Source organism: Anas platyrhynchos, chromosome 5 (assembly GCF_047663525.1).
Source record: "Anas platyrhynchos isolate ZD024472 breed Pekin duck chromosome 5, IASCAAS_PekinDuck_T2T, whole genome shotgun sequence".
NCBI classification, from domain to species: domain Eukaryota; kingdom Metazoa; phylum Chordata; class Aves; order Anseriformes; family Anatidae; genus Anas; species Anas platyrhynchos.
The window spans coordinates 52,363,126-52,385,121 of record NC_092591.1 but is presented as its reverse complement, the minus strand read 5'-3'; the positions used below and the strand labels follow the sequence as shown (position 1 = coordinate 52,385,121).

Sequence of the window (21,996 nt, the reverse complement as noted above, 5' to 3'; positions counted from 1 at the left end):
GCTTAATCACTCCTCTCATGAAATCTCTCATCACCCTTCCCCTACTATATTATCTTTACGATTAGAGAACTGTAACTATGGATTGTACTAACAGTGCAGATACACAACAGACTTACACAGCAGTGTAGTGGTCTCTATTTTGTTCTCTAACTCTTTTCTAAAAATTCTTTGTATTACTGCTTTTGACCGCGACTGACCATGGAACTTGTCTTTTCATTAACTGCTGATGGCAGCTCAAAGAGAACACACGAAGCCATCCTGTCTTACAGACTAGATACTAATTGAAAAGTTTTATTTTTGGAAGGTGGAAAGTGTTGTATAGTCAAAAAGGAACAGGTTCATACGCTAAGCCTTCTTTTGAAAAATCAATCTCCTTACCTAAAATCCACTCTGTGAGGAAGAACGCCTAAATAAATGAAGGAATAGCTCTTTCATTCCCATCTCTTGACCACTTTCACATTCTGATTTTAGTATTCATTCTACTTCCAAGTATGCTGATAATTAGCGAGGAAAAACATTTACAACATGTCCGTATATTCAAATAGATTCAACTCATAAAAAAGAAGGGGAAAAAGGCACAGAAGCTAAAATTTAAGTTGTAGAAAACTGTCAAGCAAGTCAAAGCATACATTTCTGTATCAACTACAGAAGTATGTTTCTACAGATTAACAGACTTCAAAGCAAAGCACTAGAAAAAACTTAGTTGGAAGGGAAACTATACAAGACATGGGATAAGAAGATACTAGCAATGTTTTTAGCAATGTTTTCTTTTGCCTTTTTTCTTCCCCTATTTCACTCTTCCTCTTCAGGAGCAAAAAAATAAATAAATCTGATCTCCCTCTTCATCATATACATGTACTACATTTACTTCTACTTCTTGCCTCTCCACTTCTAGAACTTTGCTATTAACTAGGTGCTGGTTTGTGGTGCAGAGAAAACGAAACAAAGATATAGCATCAAGTCTGCTGGGTTAGTAGCCGTGCAGCTGAACTACTTATCAACTTGCCTCTGGGCACTTCTGCCAGTGTTTCAGACTCCATATGGAACTATTTGTGAGAGGGGGATGGTTCAAGGAAGCTTCAAAGAAAATGAGAATGACAACCTTACTGTACAGAACAGACAAGACAGCAGGCCCAGAGATGCATAAGGCGGCTATTAACTTTGTCAGCTCAACTAGCAGAGGCTTTTTTGATGATCAATACATGGGAGATTTTAAGAACTACAACATGCCAGCCTCCAGTTCTCACAGGCATGGTCCATGCATGTAATACTGAAAATATATAACAATTTTTCACAACAGCATAGACCAGGGTATGAGCACAGCATTGAATAACTATTCTGTTTGTGAGGAAAGGCAGGAAACTGAAACAGGAATCATTCAGGGCAAAAAGTTTTGCAAGCTTGAACAATAAAAGCATACATTAATATAGCTCATCTCTATAGATCTCAACACAATCAGGTAAAATTGCAGGGCAGTAGGAATTAATTCAGATTTCCCACACACTAGACTCTGCTCACATGACTAAATACTAATGCCCCTCTTTCTGAGCTCGTACCACGTACTGTCTTACAAAACAACTAGGCAAAATAAAACTGTATTATAGGAAATAAGAAATTATAGGCCAAACAAGCAATAAGGCACCCATATTTTACCCTTCTCATGACAGCAGTGTGTGATGCTTATGACCAGCGTATTACATCTCAGAAAATCTCTTCAAATACAATTTCTTATATATTGTAAGTGTAGTACTTCTCTTTAAGATCCTCTTTTCTTCAGCAGTTCTAAGACTAAAAGTGCTTCTAGAAACAAAGCAGAAATTAAGCACAGATAGTTCACTTCCTAAAAGCAGACAATCTACATCAACTTGGGAAAAAAAATATTTGTATACACATAAACCTTGACATGTCATCTCCAGAGAATCAACTGCAATAAAATACTGCACAAGTAGTACCTAATCAACTAAGAGAACTGGCAAATTAATACAAAGGTGTTTTTTTAATTATGAGGTTTTCCACATACGAATAACAACTACTTCATTATCAAGAGAGCCACTGAAACCAAAGCAGTCAGATAGCAAGACTTCCCTACCACAATGATTATAACATCCAGAGTCTGATATTTACGATGAAAGTATGCTTCATCCTACTAAAAACCAGGACAAATTTAGAGCAAGGATTTGTTCTGTTTGGCTAAAGAGAGGATGGTCTCAGCCATACTCATGTCAATTGATTTCTTAATTTACTGAGAAAATATGTTAATCAGCAGGTAAGAGCAAAGCATATTTCACAAGTCTTTATCAAAAATATATGGTTTCCCTTAATGGAATTCTAGTAACTCATGTGGATATAAAACCAAGTTTTTAAATTAAAACCTAAACACAACCTACCTGTAAAGGAAACCGTGCGGTGGTGTAAAACAGGTTTTGCATCAATTTTAGTCAAAGCTCTTTGCAAAGGTCACTTTTTCTTCATTTTAATATCAGATATCGACCACCTTTTTTGTAACTGTTAGAGCAAACTCCAGGCATTTCACAATATAAATAGAAGAAACAACATGATTTTTTGTGATCTAAATGAATTTGTTTCAATCTAGGCAAGAACAATTCTTAGTAAAAAAAATAAATAGAATCGTCTGAAAAAAAAAAAGGCTACAAGGCCAGTTTTAGTCAACTTTCTTCCATTTGACAAAAAAAAAAATCAAACTGTTGCATATAAACTGTTATTAGCTCTTGAAGTGGTTTAAGTATTACTGAGAAACATGAGTTACTAGCAAAAACAGTATTTTGAAGTTTTGTTGCTCTACCATGGCTAGGCAGAATAAATTAATGACTGCTACTGATCACATCTGAAAGCATGCATAAATCTCTCCAGTTCACTTGCAGATTTATTCCACAAACATGTATCAGTTGAGTTTCACTTCAGTAGTTCCTTCCTAAGAAACTAAATAGAATGCTCATCACAAATTCACTTTGCTTTTGAACTACCATGAGCATCTCCTCAGAAGATGCATTCCAACTTGAAATTCTCTCTTCTCCTAGCATCACTTCAGCTTTATATCGTGAATCTTTATTCATTTATCATTGTATGTTGTCAACAAGCCAAGACACTGAAAAAAATAGGAGGATATTTTGGCCAGCCAAAAAGTCCTAAGACTTTTTTTTTTCCAGAAACATTCAAATTGAAAGAAAATAAGTAAAGCATGCAACTGCTCCCGACTGTGAGACTGAGGAGGAGGAAGGAAACAAATCTGTAGCACAGGTGGAATATTACTGCACATTTATCAATAAGGAAAAGCAATCAAGTTATTGGTAGTCAGCACAATGTCAGTAAGTAGTTTTTCACCATATGAGATTTCTAGAACACAGAACCGTGTAACAGCAAGGGAATTTCACAGATGCTTACACTTGGACTCCACCTTGTAAATACAGCTGACAGCACACGAAACATATGGATAACACGTTCAAGTATCCTCAATATGCAGACAGAAATAAATTCAGGAAGACAAGAGAAAGACAGACCTTATAACTTCATTCCAGTATTCTCACCACCAAAAGACAAAACTATATTCACAACAAAACAATGTGTGAGACAGAGCTTTAGGAAGAGATGATTCTCACCTCCAGTCAATAGAATTGGTGTTCCAATGTGATCAGTGATGCTTTGGACCCAATGACTACTGCAAACCATCTATAATCCAAAAATTCTCACCAGACACAGACTAAAACTGCATTCTATGTATTTAAATATTTTCTATTTTAGCTTAATTTTGTAGAGTTACCTATAACATAGCTTACAGCTCATCTGACTTAGGGTTGTAAATACATTGTAAATTTAAAGGGGAAAAGTAAAAGCAAAAATACACAAACCAGTGTGGTTTCCTCATTTCATACTTTAAAATCACTATTTAAGCTGTCCATGAAGTAAAGCACTTTCTCTGTAGAAGAATACTATCATAAAATGATTATTTTATAGTATTAGTAAAATGAACAAGAAAATCACTGCACACTTCAACAGACTATCAATGTCAGTTCTAAAGCTTTACTACGCTTAACATCCTCATGTTAGTGTATCTACATTCATGTCAGAGAAAAATAAGAAAAATCAAGCAAAATTATGTTTCTAGGCATTGTAACAGTGAAGCTACTTCTCCTTCTGCTACTGCCCATGGCAATTTGGTGCTGCCACTGGGCCCTTCCAAAATAGCTCATTTGTGTGTAGGGACTATAGAGAAAGGAGACCTCTGATGGCTACTGTGATATTTGCAGCAAAGTGAAGCTGACAAAATAATTCAGGCATGAAAGATACGTACTGCTACCTTTGAGAGCCTGTTTTATCCACACATATCCAGCATTATTACACACAATGTAGATTTTAGCAATGTCTAGGTAGAAATAATTGAACTAGAGTGCTGTAGAAACCATGCCTTGGGTTACTTTTTACAAGTACCACACAAAATATGACTTCGTCACTGAGGTTGTGCAAGGAAATTTCAGAAGTATCTTCACAAGCATTGGAGAAACCTCACCACAGAAATCCTACACACCTCCACAAGTCACCTGAGCTCAGATAGTTTACTTTTTCATTATGTATTTAGCACTTAGTTTCTCTGTGCCTGGGTTCCTCATCAGGAAAAACAGGACCAATATCTCCCTACCTTATAACAATATATGTTCGGTACAAAAAGATGAGAAGGATTACAGATCCTGGTTATAAATTTATAATATATGCTAACATCTTCATTCATCTCTGGCCCAAAAATGTCATCCCTACAGTCCAACCACCAAATGAAACATGGTTCATCAACAGCATGGAATAACGTGAATCCTCAACAAATCTCCTCACACTGCTATCAGTGCTGTAAGCATGAGCTCTTGAATTAAAGCAATCTATGATGGCTGTGCCCACAGCAGCAAAGCTTTGTATTTAAATATTTAAAAGCTTTGCTGCTGTTACGAACAGGAATCAGCATCAACTAGAGTTAACTAAATAATACTTCCTTTTGACTCTACCCAACCAAACAGACTTTGTTCACAAGTTTGGACGATTTATGATCTTGGCTCTTCCAATTGCAAAATAAGTGAGATCTCCCTCTCTGTGGAATCATCAACTTAGCTAAAATATTTAAAACATTTTTCAATTCATGTTTCCCTCACATTTTGAGGGATTAAAATTTATCAACAAGCCAAAGTTTCTCTTGGGATAGACTCAAACTTTTTCTTTCAGATACCAATCAATTCAGCTACCGTGTAGAAAGAAGAAAACAAATATGCTTTGCAATTTCATCAGAAACATGTTAATATGCAAGAGCAGGCAGTAAACTTGCCTTCAGCAAGAGTTTCCAACCCTGTGTGCATTAAGAAAGCAGAGCGGATGCAAGAAAAAAGCTCATGAAAGCAAAGTTTGACTACCTTGGTAGGAACCAGTAGTCTCCACTCACAGCAAATACAATATGATCTTTACATGAAAAAGCAGGGGGTCAAAACCTCAATTTCACATTTCAGATCTGGATGGGGAGCCTTTGATCACTGTGGATGCTAAGGATCCTATAATACGTTTCACAATAGCATGTAAGTTAAAATAGAGGGGTTGGAGAAATTCCATTCTGAATAACTGAACCCTGCCAACTCAAGTATTCTGCAATTGCAATCATATGCAGTATTCTTAACTTCCTGACCTAAAGGGTAATGTAGTACTGCTCAACAGCTGCTGTTTAACAGATTTAGCTGTACCAGTGATGGTTAAAGATAAAATATTGGAAAGTAATGGTGAATGCATATGCTAAACATAAAGAAAGGAGAAGATACACTAATCAAAATATTAGCGTGAAAGTATCACTAATACTGCGTTCCAACAAATTCCACTGCAATGTAGGCATATGAACCCACATGACCTGCAAATAAAGGATAATTTAAATACAGTACATTATTTTACCTGTCTTTGCATCTCTTCGATCTGTCGCTGGGGAACACTTTGCAGAATACTGTACATTTCTGGCATCTTTTCTTCCGGGATGACAACAGAGGCCCTATAAGCAAACAAGCAGGAAAACAGTAAGGTGAGAAAAAGGAAGTTCCACGTTAAAAGAGGTCAATCCAGAACCTTGCCCTATTCCAATATGATGTGCTCAGAAGATGTTAGCAGAAATAAGCAGTCTCCTCTCAGTGTAGTTAATTATTTTGTGTAGTTAATTATTTTACCGACTGATCAGTGGAGACAAACGAATGAATGTGGAAAGGACGGACTCAAACGTCCTGAATTCCCATCCCCAGACTGCCACTGACTTGCAGAGAGATCTCTTGGAGTGACAAGTGATAGCATATAGGCATAAAAATCAGTAATTTTTGTATGTATTACTCTAAGATAACATAACTGGGCATTGTTTACGCATGGAAAAAAAAAATCTAAACTCATAGTATGCTCAGCTGCAAAATAATTATACTTTTCAGTCTCAAACTAACTTAAGAATTCTGATACAATATAATAAACTTAGTGTTTATATGATTCCCTTTTTGGCACATACTTGGGGATCTGAATGCAGATCCGTCATCACACAGCACAAGCGGAAGACAAGAGAAGTCTGTTTTAGAACAGATATCACTGGCTACAGGATAACCAAAAGCTCAGTCATCTCTACCTCCTTTGTTTTCCACTCCTGTTTTTGATGCATAAACACATCAAGGACATCTATCTTACCAAGTATTCTGTTCACTGTACCCTGCCAGTACATTTGACTTATTATAGTGATTCCACTCAAATCACTGAATGTAATCTGGATATCTCTTACGCACGTGTTGGATGGACAATAATTAGCGTACAGACCTCTTCCAGTCCAAAACCTCAGAGAAAGGTAAAATGTAGGAGTCAGCAATGATGACAGGGACACAGCCAGCTTGAAGAACGTCACTTAGCACAGCCTGACCCAGGCGGGCTCCACGGAGAACGACACAGAATGTAGCTTCCTGTCAACAAATGATAAATAAAAAATAAAGAAATTTTATAGCTGTATTACATGTGTACGTATGTATTATGCACTCTTGCCTTGTAAAAAAAGGAGTAAAAAAAACTTTTAAAAAACAAGTCAAAAGGAAAACAGGCTTGCTCTGTACTATCAACGTATTCTGAGTTATCAGCAAATTCAAAATAATTACAGAACTTTATCTACTAGTGACTTATAAATACCAAGCATAGAGTTAAGAAATCAGCTAATAGGGCTATTCTACGCTTTGTCATAGTGGCCTAATTGCAAAATTCTAATTGAGAAAATTCAGGGAGAAAAGCAACATTTTGCAAGTTTGGCATAACAAGATGAGCAACAGCCAACATGAAGTTATTCAGTACACACTGCACAAAGCCAAACCAATTTCTTTCCATTATAGGGCAATCCAGCTCTATGGAGAGCAGAGAAGTTACAGGTTTCATCTCAACTTTAAAAGGAGCTTGACATAATCTTTGATAACATTTTCACAAGCAAATTCAGAAATCATAGGCTTGCTAAAGCCCTCATAAGCTTTCTAATTACGTAAATTACAGTTAAAAAACTCTAACTATAAAGCACTTAGCACTGGTTCACATGTAAAATGGAGTGATGGATCAAAGAGTTCCAAAAAATCTCTCCTAGATCTAGACTTAATGCATCCCTTAGGTTAAGTGAGCAGCAGAAGTAAGACCACACTTACTAGACGTGAAAATACTTATATTTTTGTTACTAATCCTGGCAACAGGATTAGAGTTTGACACCATATGGAGAAATTGACTAAAAATACTGGTATGTAGGGCTCAATATTTAGATAAGAATCACCAACCACACAAATATAAAGCAGGAAGTAATGAGCTATGTTTCACACTCCGCAGAAAAGGTTATTTCATACAAAAGGCCAGGAAAATTAAGGATATTCACATGCAACAACATCAATGTTGCAAAAATGAACCACTCCACCCAGAAGTGCTATTAGAATGTAGACAGAAGTACAACCTAAGAGATCAGCAGTAATCACTCGCTCTACTCAGCAATGTTAAGACCCCAGACAGAGCAGCGTGTCCTGTCTTGGGCAGTACACTTCCAAGGAATAAATAAATGTATGATTACTTATCTCCAGAACATGATCTACAAGGAAAGACCAACTTCATCAAGACTACCTATTCTGAAATGCTAACAACAGGAGGAAGATGGCTAAAGGAAGCTTTGAGGATATAAAAAGCTGATAAAAAAAAAAAGAATGTTATCCATTTATTCACATCCACAACAAAAACATGAGTTTAAACACTCGTCCTGCACATAGGGACTGTAGTTCTTACTGTCACTGAGGAACCTCGCTACAGATTCAAGATGGCAAAACAAACATGCTTGCAGAGTTTAGCTGCACAAACAAAGAAAAAGCCCAAGTCAGTGTTATTCCCAAGTCTAAGAAAGAAAAATTATAAAGTTGATACAGGGGCTCCCACAGATAAGAAAACATCTTTTCGGCTTGCATTCTGTTGCCTGAGGAAAAGGAGCCAGGAGGCACAGCAGGGCAGCAAAACATCAAAATGGAACGAGGAAATACAACAGGGTTTGCTGGCTCTTCACTTGTTTCCTAGTGCAATCGTGGGACCTGTGTTCATATCTACATAGCAGTGATTAGTATGAAAATCTCATCCAAGAGAAGACTGCAAGCAGGAAGCATTAGCAGCCCAGAAGCCCAAGAGCCTGTCTAGTAGGAAATCTGTAAAGGCAGTGCTGGAAAGGATGAACTGTGATCAGTCCTCAGGCTCCCCCCCTTCCCCCACCACCAGACAGGAAAAGAAGGCTTGGGGGGAATGGAAGGAGCAGAGCAAAAGAGCACACATTTTAACCATTCACTCACTAGACCGCAGAGGAGCAGGTGGAAGAGACCCCAGTAAGGTCTTGGAGAGGGGGAAGAAAAAAAAAAAAAAAAGCCCAGATGTGGACACACATGCTCATCTGCCCAGATAACCATTTTTCCTGTCTAGACAAAGGTTACTATAAATACTTCTCCTCACATCACCACCGTTATCAGCCAGACATTCCAAAGGGAGATGCAGGGCTCTGCAAAGGAAAGTATTTTAACAATCTCTGCATGTGCCAGCTCCCTTCAGAGTTATAAAATAATACATAGCAAGATAGAGATATAGATCCCCGATTTGCTATCCTTGAGCAATCCAGCCTGTATTTAAAGAAATAAAGCAAACAGACTCTTCACCCCCTCCTGGCTGCAGGCTTCGGGCTCACGGTCACCCGCTCCTCCCTCTCCCCCTCCTCCCCGAGGAATTTTAAACATATTTCCTCCAAAACATAACAGGAGGGGTGGAAACTTTCCCTTTCTTCAGCCTGTTTGTTATTTTACCATTATTTGTTGAAGTTCAAAGGCAGATTATGTGCTGGTGGCCACAGACGGAGCACAGTGGCCTGTGGCATAACTCACTTCACCACGCCGCATGCCAGAGCACCTCTCCGTCAGCGAGCTGCCAGGAGACCCAGGGGTCTGAGAACGCTATCTGGTTTTATCTTCACTGACACATCAAAAGGCCTCTGGAAGTTGGGCCACGGCCATCAAACACATTTCACCTAGATGTTTTCATAGCTGCATGCTGACAAGTCTTCCAGCTCAGTCTGTTGTATCTACAGAGAGCATTTTCTAGGGTTTAACTACTAAGTTGCAAACAAAAAAAATATAACCCAACCAACTCTTGTTAAACGTAGCGCCATTTCCTCCCCCAAATTAAATCTCTACATAAACTCCGTAAAGCTCATTTTCATCCACCTCCAAATGACAAAGCAGGCTTCTGTCCTAAACTCCATCTAACAAGGCCTGAACTGTCAGAATTTAGATATCAATTCCAAATTCACACCTGCTAAAGCTCATTTTGTCAGTTATTCTGGAAAGCGTAGATTCTGAAGTTCTATCCCAGTTTTAAAGAAACCCCAATCGTGTCTTACCTTCCAAAGTTTCACCCCTCGATGCAGCTGGATTTGGTGGTATCTCCATATCACTTTTTAAGTTGACATCATGTGGTACTAGAAGACCACCACAATCAACCCCATGAAAGATGTTATACATAAGCAGTTTTTTCAGACTGCATAGTCTCTATATAAGTTTGAGTACACAGTTCTCAGCCCTCTTAAAAATAAAGTTTTGGATAAATAATAATTAGGATATAACATCCAAGCTAACGTAATGAACTGTGCATTTTCAAAACACAGTCACTATAGCAAGTTAAGTAAAATACAAAAAGTTTCCTATCAGTGCTAAACAGCAACAGCTCCACAGCCAAGACAGGCGCCAAGGAGAAGAGAAGATTGCAGGAGAGACAGCCTTACCTGAAGCACTTGAGGATAATCAAAGATTTGATTGTTGTGACAGCGTTTGCGAACAGCAGGGACCCCATCTGACAGATTTGTGCATTTGTCTAAGACTAACACTGATTCCCCGTTCTCAGCCTGAAGAGCCTCCAACTCAGACCGGTACTCTGGGTGCAGAGCCATCTGAGATGACAGAATGAAATACCTGCGGGGACTGAAAAACACAGCGAGGTTACTTGGCAGCACCGCAAGTTCACTTCCAAGATGCTCTACAACACATTGCTTTCCGCCCTGGAAAAGTCAATCTCATTCTGCTAAATGTGAACACAGTACTAAGAACCTATTTTCAGACAAGAGTGAGAAGTGTAACGGTGCGAGATAATCAAATTTTGGATATTAAGTGGCCCAGCACTATTTACATCCCCAAATAAAATATATGTCGGAAGAGTGCTTATTATATTAAAATCAGCACTTCGGTTATAATATATTTTATAAACTGAAATAAACATTATTTGGCTATATATAAAACAGCTTACTGCTGATGCTAGCGTTGTTTGTTTTATTATTTGGTGTTTGTGTACTGTTACAAAGTAGACACTGAATGCTGCTACTAGTTTCTTCTCCCATATATTTTCTCATCAATTTCAATGGAAAAAAGATGCCAAACTGTCACCTCAGCTACCCTGCGCATATTTTACCTTGATATGGTGACAGTAACAACAGGACAAGCTCATCTCATTAGCTGTGATTCAGCTCTGTCCCTTTAGGGCACCCTGAAGGCAACACCTCCAGGACAAAGAAGATGGCTCAGTAGCCTGCTCACTCTCAACTCCTACCATGTCCTAGAAATATGCATAGTCAGGATGTGCTTTACCACTGAAGTATTTCAAGACGTGAATTAGCACTGGAAGTAAAACACACAGAAACGGAGTCCCAAATTAGATGCTCACAGCTTTAAAAAGTGAGTTTTGTTAATGATGAAACAGAGCATGTCTTAGAAACATACTCACTGACTTTGATTTTTTTTTTTAAACAGATAAAATAAGTCAGACTACTCCACTGCTTCCCATTCAAGGGAACACACAGCGAGAGCCTGCCCTCAACTCAGCCAAAAGAACACAGGAAATAGGAGGCCTGCACTTAGGATTCCAATTCTGCTCCACGTGATACTATTTTTAATTTACAGCTTTGGGAACACACACAAACACACACTTTATAAAGTCAGACCTCTCCCACTGCTCTTCTCACCTCTATTACTTACTTTCCTGCTGGTCACTTTAGTTGATCCAATTAACAGATAAGATTTACACAGTATTTTTTTTAAGCACTCTATTTTTCTAAGTCTCCAACTGCTACCATCTTGCTACCAAAAGCTTTCTAGAATACACATTACTAGCAGAGTTGCAAGTAAAATAATCTAAACCACTCAACTAAAAAGGAGAATGAATCAAAAATCCTCAGCTGTTCTCTGTAAGAGAAACAAGAAAGGATTTGCCTTAAAAAAAAAAAAAAAGGAAATACTGCTACACGAGTGATAAAAAAACAACCAGCTAAGAATTGTACAGGATTGTTTATATGTTTAAAACCAAATTTTGCCTTTAAACTGTCGTCAACGTATGACATCCAAATGTAGTGATCGAATCTTGTTACAAAAAAAAAAAAAAAAAAAGCACAGGGCAGCTACCAGGAAATAATGCTTTAGTGTAATGGAAAGTAATCATTTACCCCAATCAAGCCTGAACTCCAAGCACTGCTCCCTTGTCACACCCTTCCTGCATAAAGCAAACAAACTTTCACGTTTCAATTCGTTAATGCTAACTGGCCACTAGATGGTACTCTGGAGACTACAGTTTGCTCCTCAAAAAAAAATTGAGTGCCTTTGAGAACACGGAACCTACACACATCCACAAAATAGAGTCCCACAGCAATTAGCTGACTACACGGACATGAACAGGATGATCAAATCTCTCTTTACAGCAGATTCTACACACACTGAAGCCTATCATCATGTTCATGCTTTCCAGACAGAAATACAAAGCATGCTCTCACTCTGTGTTTAAATAATACCAGGGATATATGAAGAATCAACTGAGATTCAAACAGATGCCCCTATACCAGCCAGGTCCAGGAGTATCATAATCAGGATCATGAAATGTGTGACTGAAGCAAGCCACTGCTGTACATGTCTGTCCCTTACCTGGAGCAGCACAGAGCAACAGCAAGAACGCTGCTCTTACCAGAGGAAAAGACAAGGAGCCAAAGTACAGTAAATTTTTTTGGTCTGTAACTAGCAGCACCCTTTCAAATCACAATTTTCAACTCTAATCATTCATATTCTCTGAAGGATGATGCTAGAAGAAAGGACCTAAAGCTTCCACACCTCCAAACCTGATCTTCACAATCAGTGAGCATCTCATTTACTGCCACTGCCTCAGTCTGCTCATCTTTTAATCCACAGCACAGGTGAAACAGTGAAATGTTTTCAGCTGCGTAATTAAAGGCTTACAAAATACGGAAAGAGCAGCCTTTCATAATCAATTAAGATGTTTTCCAGACTTCTTCCTATTCTTGTTCTGAAGACACGAAAGGATAAGAGAAGCCACTGTTTCCCAGAGTAGCTCATTTTAAATGGCTAATTACATTCTCTGATAAAATTAGTGCTTCACATCCCACTTGTCTTGCTTTACTTCCAAATACAGTATCATGGTGATTTCTTTGTTTGTATGTCTTACTCCAGTACTTTGTAAAATAAATACATAAATAAAACATCAGTATTAAAATCTTTGGATATAACTATTCACCTAAACAAGTCAGCTCTCGTTCTTCTGCTTCATAAGCTAACCACACGAGCCTCCTTAAGATTCTTTCTGCAAGAACTTCCTCTCTTCAGAGCTCTATTTCCAGGCTTCTCCTAGTACCTCTTCTACCACGTCATTTTCAAAGGACTTCAGAACTACGAAAACATCTAAACTGATTTAGAAATAATGTATCAGTAAGACACACAGAGGTAAATATCACATCCTTGCTCCCATTCACCTGTTACGTATTGGAAGTTTGCACTGTCTGATACTACCTGAGGCACACATGCTGATCCCCATGATCCCTTTACCTCTTTAAAGTCCCAATGGAGGTACAGCCTGCTGCTTTTACCATTGCTATAGTCATTTCTTGCCCTTACTTTGCTTTTAAGCATCATAAAATCGGTTATCTGAAGAGATCATTTATTAGAGAATCTGTATTACTTTGAATTACTGCTTTGCTCTACCTAAACATTTAAAAAAAATAAAAACTATTTTTATTTAGTTCCAGTGAGCTGATTTGATATATTAGACATATTGAACCTAATGCCACAAGAAACATTGCCACTCCATCATCTTTCACACCTCAGTTTCTGGAGTGGGTCTCCTAAAACACTATATTCATATTTTATCAGCATCCACATTAAACACAATATTGAATATATTTTGCCCAACTACTCGGGATTGCTTTACCCTGGTCCTCTTTCTGGCAGATCCACTTCCCCAGACAGCGGGCTGTAAACAGGAATACTGACATCGTAGCCTTGCCGGTAAGTCCACGTGGAGAAGCCTCCACCAGCTAGCAGAGCCCTGAAAAAGACAGGAAAGACCACAAACAGAGCATGTAGATCATCCCAACTCAGAGCAGTATTTACTGATCATCGTTACCAGAACATCAAATGATGCATCTGAGATAACACTTTTTTCCCTCAGCTTCTGTCAGTGGCATTTTCCCTGCAGTTTTTGTATTCATTTTGGTTTTCCTGAACTGGGCTTACTGCCAGGTGGGATCCAGTCATCAAGGGAATGTTTACAATTGCATATGATCACTGAGGAAAGAACTGGTTTTGCATTATTATAGGGAAATGGAATCTATTGCAGTCCTTATGACCAGCCTGCATTTTTGCAAGCTTACATATACCAAGTCAACTTTAACTTAAGGAAATACATTCTTAATTATTTACACTAGTTAATGTATTTCTTAACGTCTACCCTAAAACAGCATGTAGCACAGCTCAAAGTGTTAGACCAGCTCTATTCCAGGTACAAGTCCAGATAAAATAATACAGTGCTTTTGGAGCCTGTAACAACTCAGGAGTTCTCAGGCAAATATGATTTGTTTGTACTGTATTTTCAGGGTGATCACACTAACTAGTAAAGTTTATTTTGTTTCTATATTACACACAAAAAAAATGCTATAAGTAGAACACAATGCAATGCAAGTTTGATATGCTCCGAAACTGATCTCCAAGAGTAGGGGCAGCTTGGGTTGCTGTGCTAGAAAACAGGGGAATGGATCCTAGAAAACAAGGATAGATAAATTAAGACATATTTCAGTCTCCCAATGGGACAAACCTGATGGTGGCTTCTCCTAGACAGGACAACCTTGTATTACACAGATGTAATGAGCTTTAAAAAACAGAAGAGAATGTGAACAGAAGAAAGCAATGCATCATCCACAGTGCTGAAAGAAACGGGTGTTATCTCCTGTCCCAAACCTTTGAAATATGCCAGTAGAGGACATCAGCTTTGCAGTTACCTTTTCATCCCCAGTGAGCAGGTGGCACAACAAACACATCATCCTGCTTCCTAAAGAAGCTCAGATTCAGCTTCTTTAGTGAAGCAAGTCACGATGAGGCCAGATGACGTGCTGACAACCCATTAGGTGATACTCCACTTTTCAGTTACCACTGAATTAATTCCTCAGTATAGTGTTTAGAGCAGTTTTCCCACTGCTGTTGTATAACAGATTATTACTCTACTTAATTGTCATCCAAGACTGATTGTTTCTTCCCCTTGGAACATGACACCCTGGTTAAACGCCAGTATGTTTTGCCTGCTTTAACTCCCCTCAGATGTGCCGCAGGATACTTCACTTCCTGCCCTGAACTGCAGCACAGTTGTTCAGCATCCCAACATCACCAGCACATTTGGGGCATAAACGTGACTCCACCCAAGCAGTCAAGCAGGCAGTGCTAAATGTCATTTAAGAAGCTCTTTGGAAATTGTAGGATTGGATTAGAGATGCGATTGAGTTTGATGACAACTACAAAACCAAAACAACTTGCTCTATTACTCTCCAGTCAGAGCACAAACTGTTTGTAGGAGCAGAAATCAACCTGAGAACAGGGATGATAAATCAAGCACGTGCCGAGTGAGAGTTTACGCTCTAAGTGCTTATTTGGGGTTCCTTTCCAGTGCCTCCCCCCCTTTGGTGGGGGCATGTACACGTTACGTGTACAATGCTCTCATAACTAGATCTCACCCCTGAAGTTGCATGTTCCAGGGTTATCCACATCAGTTCAACTACAAGCAGGGAGGAAGAAAAAAAAAAAAGCTGGCTTGGGTGTTGCTGTTCTTACACTTTATACCCCTCTCCTCTTTTTATAACCCCCTAATTGGGAAACTACAACCAGATTGTTTTAATTGGATCCGGTGAAAACATGACAGCACCTCATCAGCCTTGAGAAAGCAGGTGTGTGTCGTGCAGACCATTCCTTACACAAACCCACCGGGAACCAACACCATTTAAATAACTCCTCGCAGATTTTCGTTGTATGGGGCACTAAGGGAAGAGAGATATTAACTCCTAACGTACTCAAGATGAGTAATCTTTAAATCACACTGACCAACGAGGAGTAAACCTGCTCCCAAGCAACTTTTCACCACTGCTCGGGTATTGATCCTTCTTTCTCTCCAGGAAGTGCCCCGACTGCTCTGCGCTCAGTGTTTCTGTCCAGCTGCCATCACCATCAGTTTTCTGCCAAATCTCACAAGTCACTGAAACCAATTCATCAATCGAAGCAGAAAGAAGAAGTATCTTAGTCCATATGTTGAATCCTACAGCTACAGAGTAGCTCAGCTCAGAAATCCCTTCATCCACACTGTTGTACCACATTCAACAGCACTTATTAACAAACAACAAAGAGCTTATCTTTTAAGGTTTATGGCAGAACATTACATATGTTATAGCAGCTAGTACCAGCAACATAGCCTCCATGCCCCCAGGGCAGACATCTATCTTCAAAATAATTGGTGTAAAGCACTTTTACACTGTCTCCTGGAAATTAGATTTAAAGACTTAATAAACGAACAACCACTCAGTGAGCTAACTTATCTAAGGTCTTTCACAGGTGTAAAAACACTATAGAACTGAATTCCCTCTGTGCAAAAGGTCTTACTTTACCTGGATTAATATTCTGCAGCAAAGCAGCAGGACATGATTCTATCATATCCAAGATCCACTACTGCAAAACTTCAAACATTACCTGTGTATTTCACCAGCCATCCACAAAAAATGGGCACTTAAAGTGTGGACATACTCAGCTGAAGAAAGCATACCTGGTTCACTTCTTCTGTTAGATACAAACTACAACCTCCAGAGGACTCCAAAATCATACTGTAACCACACACTGCAGCACTCAGGCCTCTTTGCTCCGGTGACCAGAATCTGTACTACACTTAGTACAGCCTAATTGTTGGCTGCCTACAGAAATGAGTTTCCACCTTTTCTCAGTCCCACGCACTCACTGGCATTGCCTCTCCACTGTATTACGGCTGGTGATTGTGCAGCCGCAGGGCAAAACAGTTCAGCAAGCTCTGACAACTGCTGTTTGCCAAAAAAGGAGTTTGATATTTTTTATCCACTCCCAAAACAGTCCATTCTGCTAAACAGAACACTGTCAAATAAAAAAATTCTTGTTAAGAAATACAGATCTTAAGACAACAGGTATGTACTAACAGATCAACAGGTTTGGTTACAAAAGAACAATGCTTGACTGCCCTCTTCAGGATAACACCCATCCATCTAACATTTCATACACTCAAAAACTAAACCATTACTTCACAATCTGTGACGTAATTAGGAAGAATAAACAGGCTCTTTGAACATGTCCAGAAAAAAACATGTTCTGTTCTGGCATTGAAGAACGATGTTTTACAATGCCTTTGGTGCACAGAAATCAAGATACACTACGCATGCAACATTCCTCGCAGCTCTCCTGTATCTCAGGCAAGATTTTGTTGACAAAACATTCAGCAGAAGAAAGTTAACCCTGATGTTCAAAGAGCGGGACTGGGTACATTGGATCCACCTCAGCACTACTAAACACGTACACGAGCGCAGTAGAATCGTATTCAGTAGCAGCTTCCAAACTAAGGACTTCTAATTTGCATCAAATGAGACATTCTGTAAAGACTTCAGGTTGGTAACACAAGATACAAGTCTAAATTGAAAATTCTCCATCCCTACAGCAAGCCCAACAGGTAAGACAAACAAATGCCATAGATCACATCCCTTGTAAAATTAAGAACAGAGTAAGCTGTAGGATATCTGTCAGCAGGAAAAACTTGTCCTATATGAGACAGGGATTTTGTATACTTCCCTTTTTTGAGAGGAGATAAAGCCACACTCCAGTTTTGTAAAGGCTAAGGTGTACGTCCTTTGCTATCAGCTGCACTCCTGGGCCTGCTGCCTCTCCAATGGCACTTAAACTCAGACCTATGCATTCAAATACAGCAAAACGCATACCTATCCCTGGGAACATCGAGTGCAGTGTTGTAATCTGGTGGCCCTCCGGGCAGCATATTGAAGAGCAAGTGATTTGTGCCTCGATCCCACCTAAAGCAAAAAGAAAAAACAGACAATAATTAGAGAGGTGCTCTCTACAAACGACAAGCTCTGTCAAAATCTAGCTCTAGCACTGACTCCCCTCCATCATTAACCTTAATTTTTTCCACTTGGGGGTCTTCAGATCTCCGCAGCGGAGCTTCTGTACGTACCTGGATAACTGTGCCAAAGCCTGAGCCGTCTCCTTGATGCGGAGCGTGTTCTGATTGAGGACGTCTATGGAGGGCACGAAGAGGCAGGCCCGGTTGACATCGTCCGTGTAGAACTCGCTGTCGGAGATGGCCGTCAGCAGCTCGTTGTACTCCCTGGAAATGGTGTTGCTCACCGACGCCCCGTACTCATCCACGTACTTCTTCAGCGAGTAGATGTAGACCTTGATTTTGTTTTTGGGGTTGAAGCCACAGCGGTAGACGTCAAAGCAGGTGTGCATGCGGCAGCTGAGGTCCCCCCGCTCGGGAATGGGGCTGTCGGCGGGGAGCTTGACCACGGGCACGTCGTGGACGCTGCGCTTTTCCACAGTCCAGTCGCTGGACGACTCGATGGAGTGGGGCCAGAACTGGAACATGCCGGTGGCGATGAGGCCCAGCAGCACGATGGAGAAGAGCGTGATGTAGTAGACGCGGTGCTTGGTCTTCATCCTCGGGATGAGGGCTGGACCCCGCGTGTTGTACTTGGCCGAGGCGCACATCATGGAACCGGCCACCTCTGGTCTCTGCCAGGCAGAAAGCGAGGAGCTGAAGGCTGAGCCCTGGGAGAGATTAATAATTATTATTAAACTCAATTAACAACCCACAGGCTCTCTGCCTCAGCAGACTGACACCCAACCCCCTCCACACACCCACAACCCCCCCCAACGAGACCAAACGATGCCAACCGCTGACTGCACGGAGACTTCCAGCTGGGCTCCAGCAGCCCCCACACCCCTTCCCCGACCCTAAATCCCGGTCCCCGCTCACCTCCGCCCGCCCTCGCTCGGGCCCCAGCGCCCGGCGCCCCGCGGGGGGTCCCCGCTGCCGCCCGCCCGCCCGCCCCTCGCCCTCCGCCGCGGCCCGGCCCCGGCTGCGCACGCGTGAGGCCCCCCCCCCGCAGCCGCTCCGTGACCGGCGGCGGAGGCACTGCGAGGCCGCCCTCAGGCGGCCGGAGGGCGCCGCGCCTCGGCACGGCTCCTGTGGGGAGCGGCTGAGGGAGCTGGGGGCGTGGTGTGGGGGATCTCCGAGGTTTTTCCAAGCTTAATGGCTCGGTGATTCAGTGAAACCTTTCCCCAGATGTCCTCAGGGGGTGCCTGCTGGCAGCAGGGTAAATTCACAGCACAGAATCACAGAATCACAGGATTTCTAGGTTGGAAGAGACCTCAAGATCATCGAGTCCAACCTCTGACCTAACGCTAACAGTCCCCACTAAACCATATCCCTAAGCTCTACATCTAAACGTCTTTTGAAGACTTCCAGGGATGGTGACTCCACCACCTCCCTGGGCAGCCTGTTCCAGTGCCTAACAACCCTTTCAGTAAAGAAGTTCTTCCTAACATCTAACCTAAAACTCCCCTGGCGCAACTTAAGCCCATTCCCCCTCGTCCTGTCACCGGGCACATGGGAGAACAGGCCAACCCCCACCTCACTACAGCCTCCTTTAAGGTATCTGTAGAGAGCGATAAGGTCGCCCCTGAGCCTCCTCTTCTCCAGGCTGAACAAGCCCAGCTCCTTCAGCCGCTCCTCGTAGGACTTGTTCTCCAGGCCCCTCACCAGCTTCGTCGCCCTTCATTGGACCCACTCAAGCACCTCCATGTCCTTCTTGTAGCGACAGGCCCAAAAACTCCACCTCTGCACCGGTTTCACTCCAAAAAGCAGATGTCGACATGCCACACCATCACCACATAGTACACAGCTGAACACACATTCATGTCCCATCCCCACACCAGCCCCTGTGTCACCAGCCCTGGCAGCCACCTCCTGCCTTCCCCTTCACCATCAGCACAAGCTCACTCTGGCTTTCAACCCAGCTTAAAACAGCAGCGGGTGTCCCTGCCCACAGTGCCTGCTGTGGCCCAGGCGTGTGACAAGGACAGACCCACACACCGTGCCACATCCAGCCCACACAGCGCCTGCTGGCACCTCTTTGCCTCCCCAGCCCCATAGCACGGTGGCTGGGGCTGGGACGTGGAAGGAGTCCCGCTGGCAGCTCCATCACCGCAGGAGAATTTGGAAGGCAGCACGATTTTTTTGAGAGCTTAAAATGAAAGATATGCAAGCGGCATCAGCTCTTCTATTTCCGAACAGCAAGAAAAATGGAGGAGGTAGTCCGTTTTGATAGAGATTTCCCTGAAACCACATCAGGGAGCCTATTGGTATTCCGGTGATGCTGCTGAGCCAGACAAGTCTGCAGCACAGCGCTATTTTTGGACTGCAGGTTGCCATTTATAGCTTGTAAAAATATTCATCAGCATCTGGGTAACAGGCTATCCATTTTTATAAACGTACAGGGGAGATCGCATATTTTACCTCACTTCGCTTCGCCCTTCGTATCTTGCCTTATTCGACCCTTTTGAGGTCACCTGGGAATTTGTTGTTAAGTGCCCTGCCAGCACGCCATACATTCGCCTGCTGTCGCATGCAGCACCATCGTGTATTTTCTGCTGGGACGATCAGTGCACAGAACAGAGAGGAACAAATGCAGAGCCCTGCCGTGCTGGGTCTGCGTGCACACAGAGCAGCTGCAGGTGAGGTTGTGGGGTTCCTGATGCAGCACATCCTCAAAACTCCTTTATAATAAATAATTAAAATAATAATAAAAGGCTAATAGGAAAGGGAAAACAAATGGTTTGCAGACATCTTTTCCACCTTATTTTCAGCCTGTAGCATAGCAGAAGTAAAAGTCATAGCTCGTATTTTACTTCTAAAACATTAGCTAATGGCTGCTATCGATAATCCAGGTACTGGACTGAACGAAGCAGTTTGGCTCTGGTGTAAGAGAAAGCAGGATATTGTGCCAGATACAGCACTGCCTTGCATCTAACTAAACGATATCCTCATTTATGTCACTGAGTTTACAGCTAGGCTGAGCAATAAGCTGCATCCAGCAGCTACTTGCCCAGCTGCAGCCTCTCGAGCCATCACACACCTCCAGTGGTGTTGCACCGTGGTCTGTGGCACTGGGCAGCAAGCACAATGCCTGACCTCATAACTTGAGGACAATTTTACTGCCTTCCCAAACCAAAAGGAGAAAGAATAATGTCAGTATCTGCTGCTATGGCTCCTGTGGAAGGACGTGAGCTGTGAGGAGATGCAGTTGAGCAAAAATTCCCTGCGAAGAAACCCTAAGGTGACAGAGGGACACAGACTGAGATGCTCTCGGTGCCTCTCCCTGTCCCCACAGCCCCCAGCCGTCACGCTGTGCAGAGGCAGTCGTGTTTCGCCAAGCGAGTGCTCCCTGCAGCGCGTGGGCAGCACGCTCACACCTCGCTGGCCGGCAGCGGCGAGGGGACGGAGCTGCTAAAAACAGCATTTCCTCGCGGTGTTTTTCCAGACTATTTCTGATTCTCCGCTTTGATAAGGTCGACTGGCTCCTTACTAAAAATAACTGATCCCGGCAAGCTGAGGACAAAAAGCAGAGTATTTATAACCATCTCTGACTAACGTACATTTGTCACTGGTCAGTTGCCAGTGCTTTATGTAAGCTGGTAATAAATAAAGCAGAAATTGGAGTGAAGAATGAGTGTACCTTGCCCCTCTGATTTTCTCAATCAGAATACGTGTATTTTTGCATATATCCTTGCAGGTTACCTTGTGTTCTTCATGATGTAATCTGATTTGCTTCAGAGAAAAAAACAGCAGTGATCCTCTCTTAGTGAGCCTGTCTCACTAAAATGGCTGCACATGTGATCAGAAGTGCAAAAATGGCTATGTTTTTTTGCATGCCTGATATTTTAGATGTAGATGTGTTTATGGGGGATTCACATGGCTTTCTCCATGAAGGTTTTTTTATCCAGCCATTAGTCTGACCATCTCTCCGATGAAATGTAATCCTGCTGACAGCAAGAGAGCAGAGGAATT

At 41.6% G+C, this 21,996-nt stretch overlaps 1 protein-coding gene across 1 annotated transcript in view; it reads right to left on the bottom strand.

Moving 5' to 3' along the window:
* EXT2 (exostosin glycosyltransferase 2) overlaps positions 1–19,026 on the bottom strand; it is a 69,961-nt gene extending 50,935 nt beyond the window's left edge. Inside the window, exons 1-7 of the mRNA XM_027458105.3 lie at positions 18,904–19,026; positions 18,100–18,695; positions 17,849–17,938; positions 13,792–13,908; positions 10,319–10,514; positions 6,820–6,959; positions 5,932–6,025 (exon numbers count right to left, since the gene is read on the bottom strand). Coding sequence (XP_027313906.1) covers positions 5,932–6,025; positions 6,820–6,959; positions 10,319–10,514; positions 13,792–13,908; positions 17,849–17,938; positions 18,100–18,638 — 1,176 coding nt within the window. The 5' untranslated portion in view covers positions 18,639–18,695; positions 18,904–19,026. The remainder of the gene's footprint in view (positions 1–5,931; positions 6,026–6,819; positions 6,960–10,318; positions 10,515–13,791; positions 13,909–17,848; positions 17,939–18,099; positions 18,696–18,903) is intronic.
* Between the last annotated feature and the right edge of the window lie 2,970 nt (positions 19,027–21,996).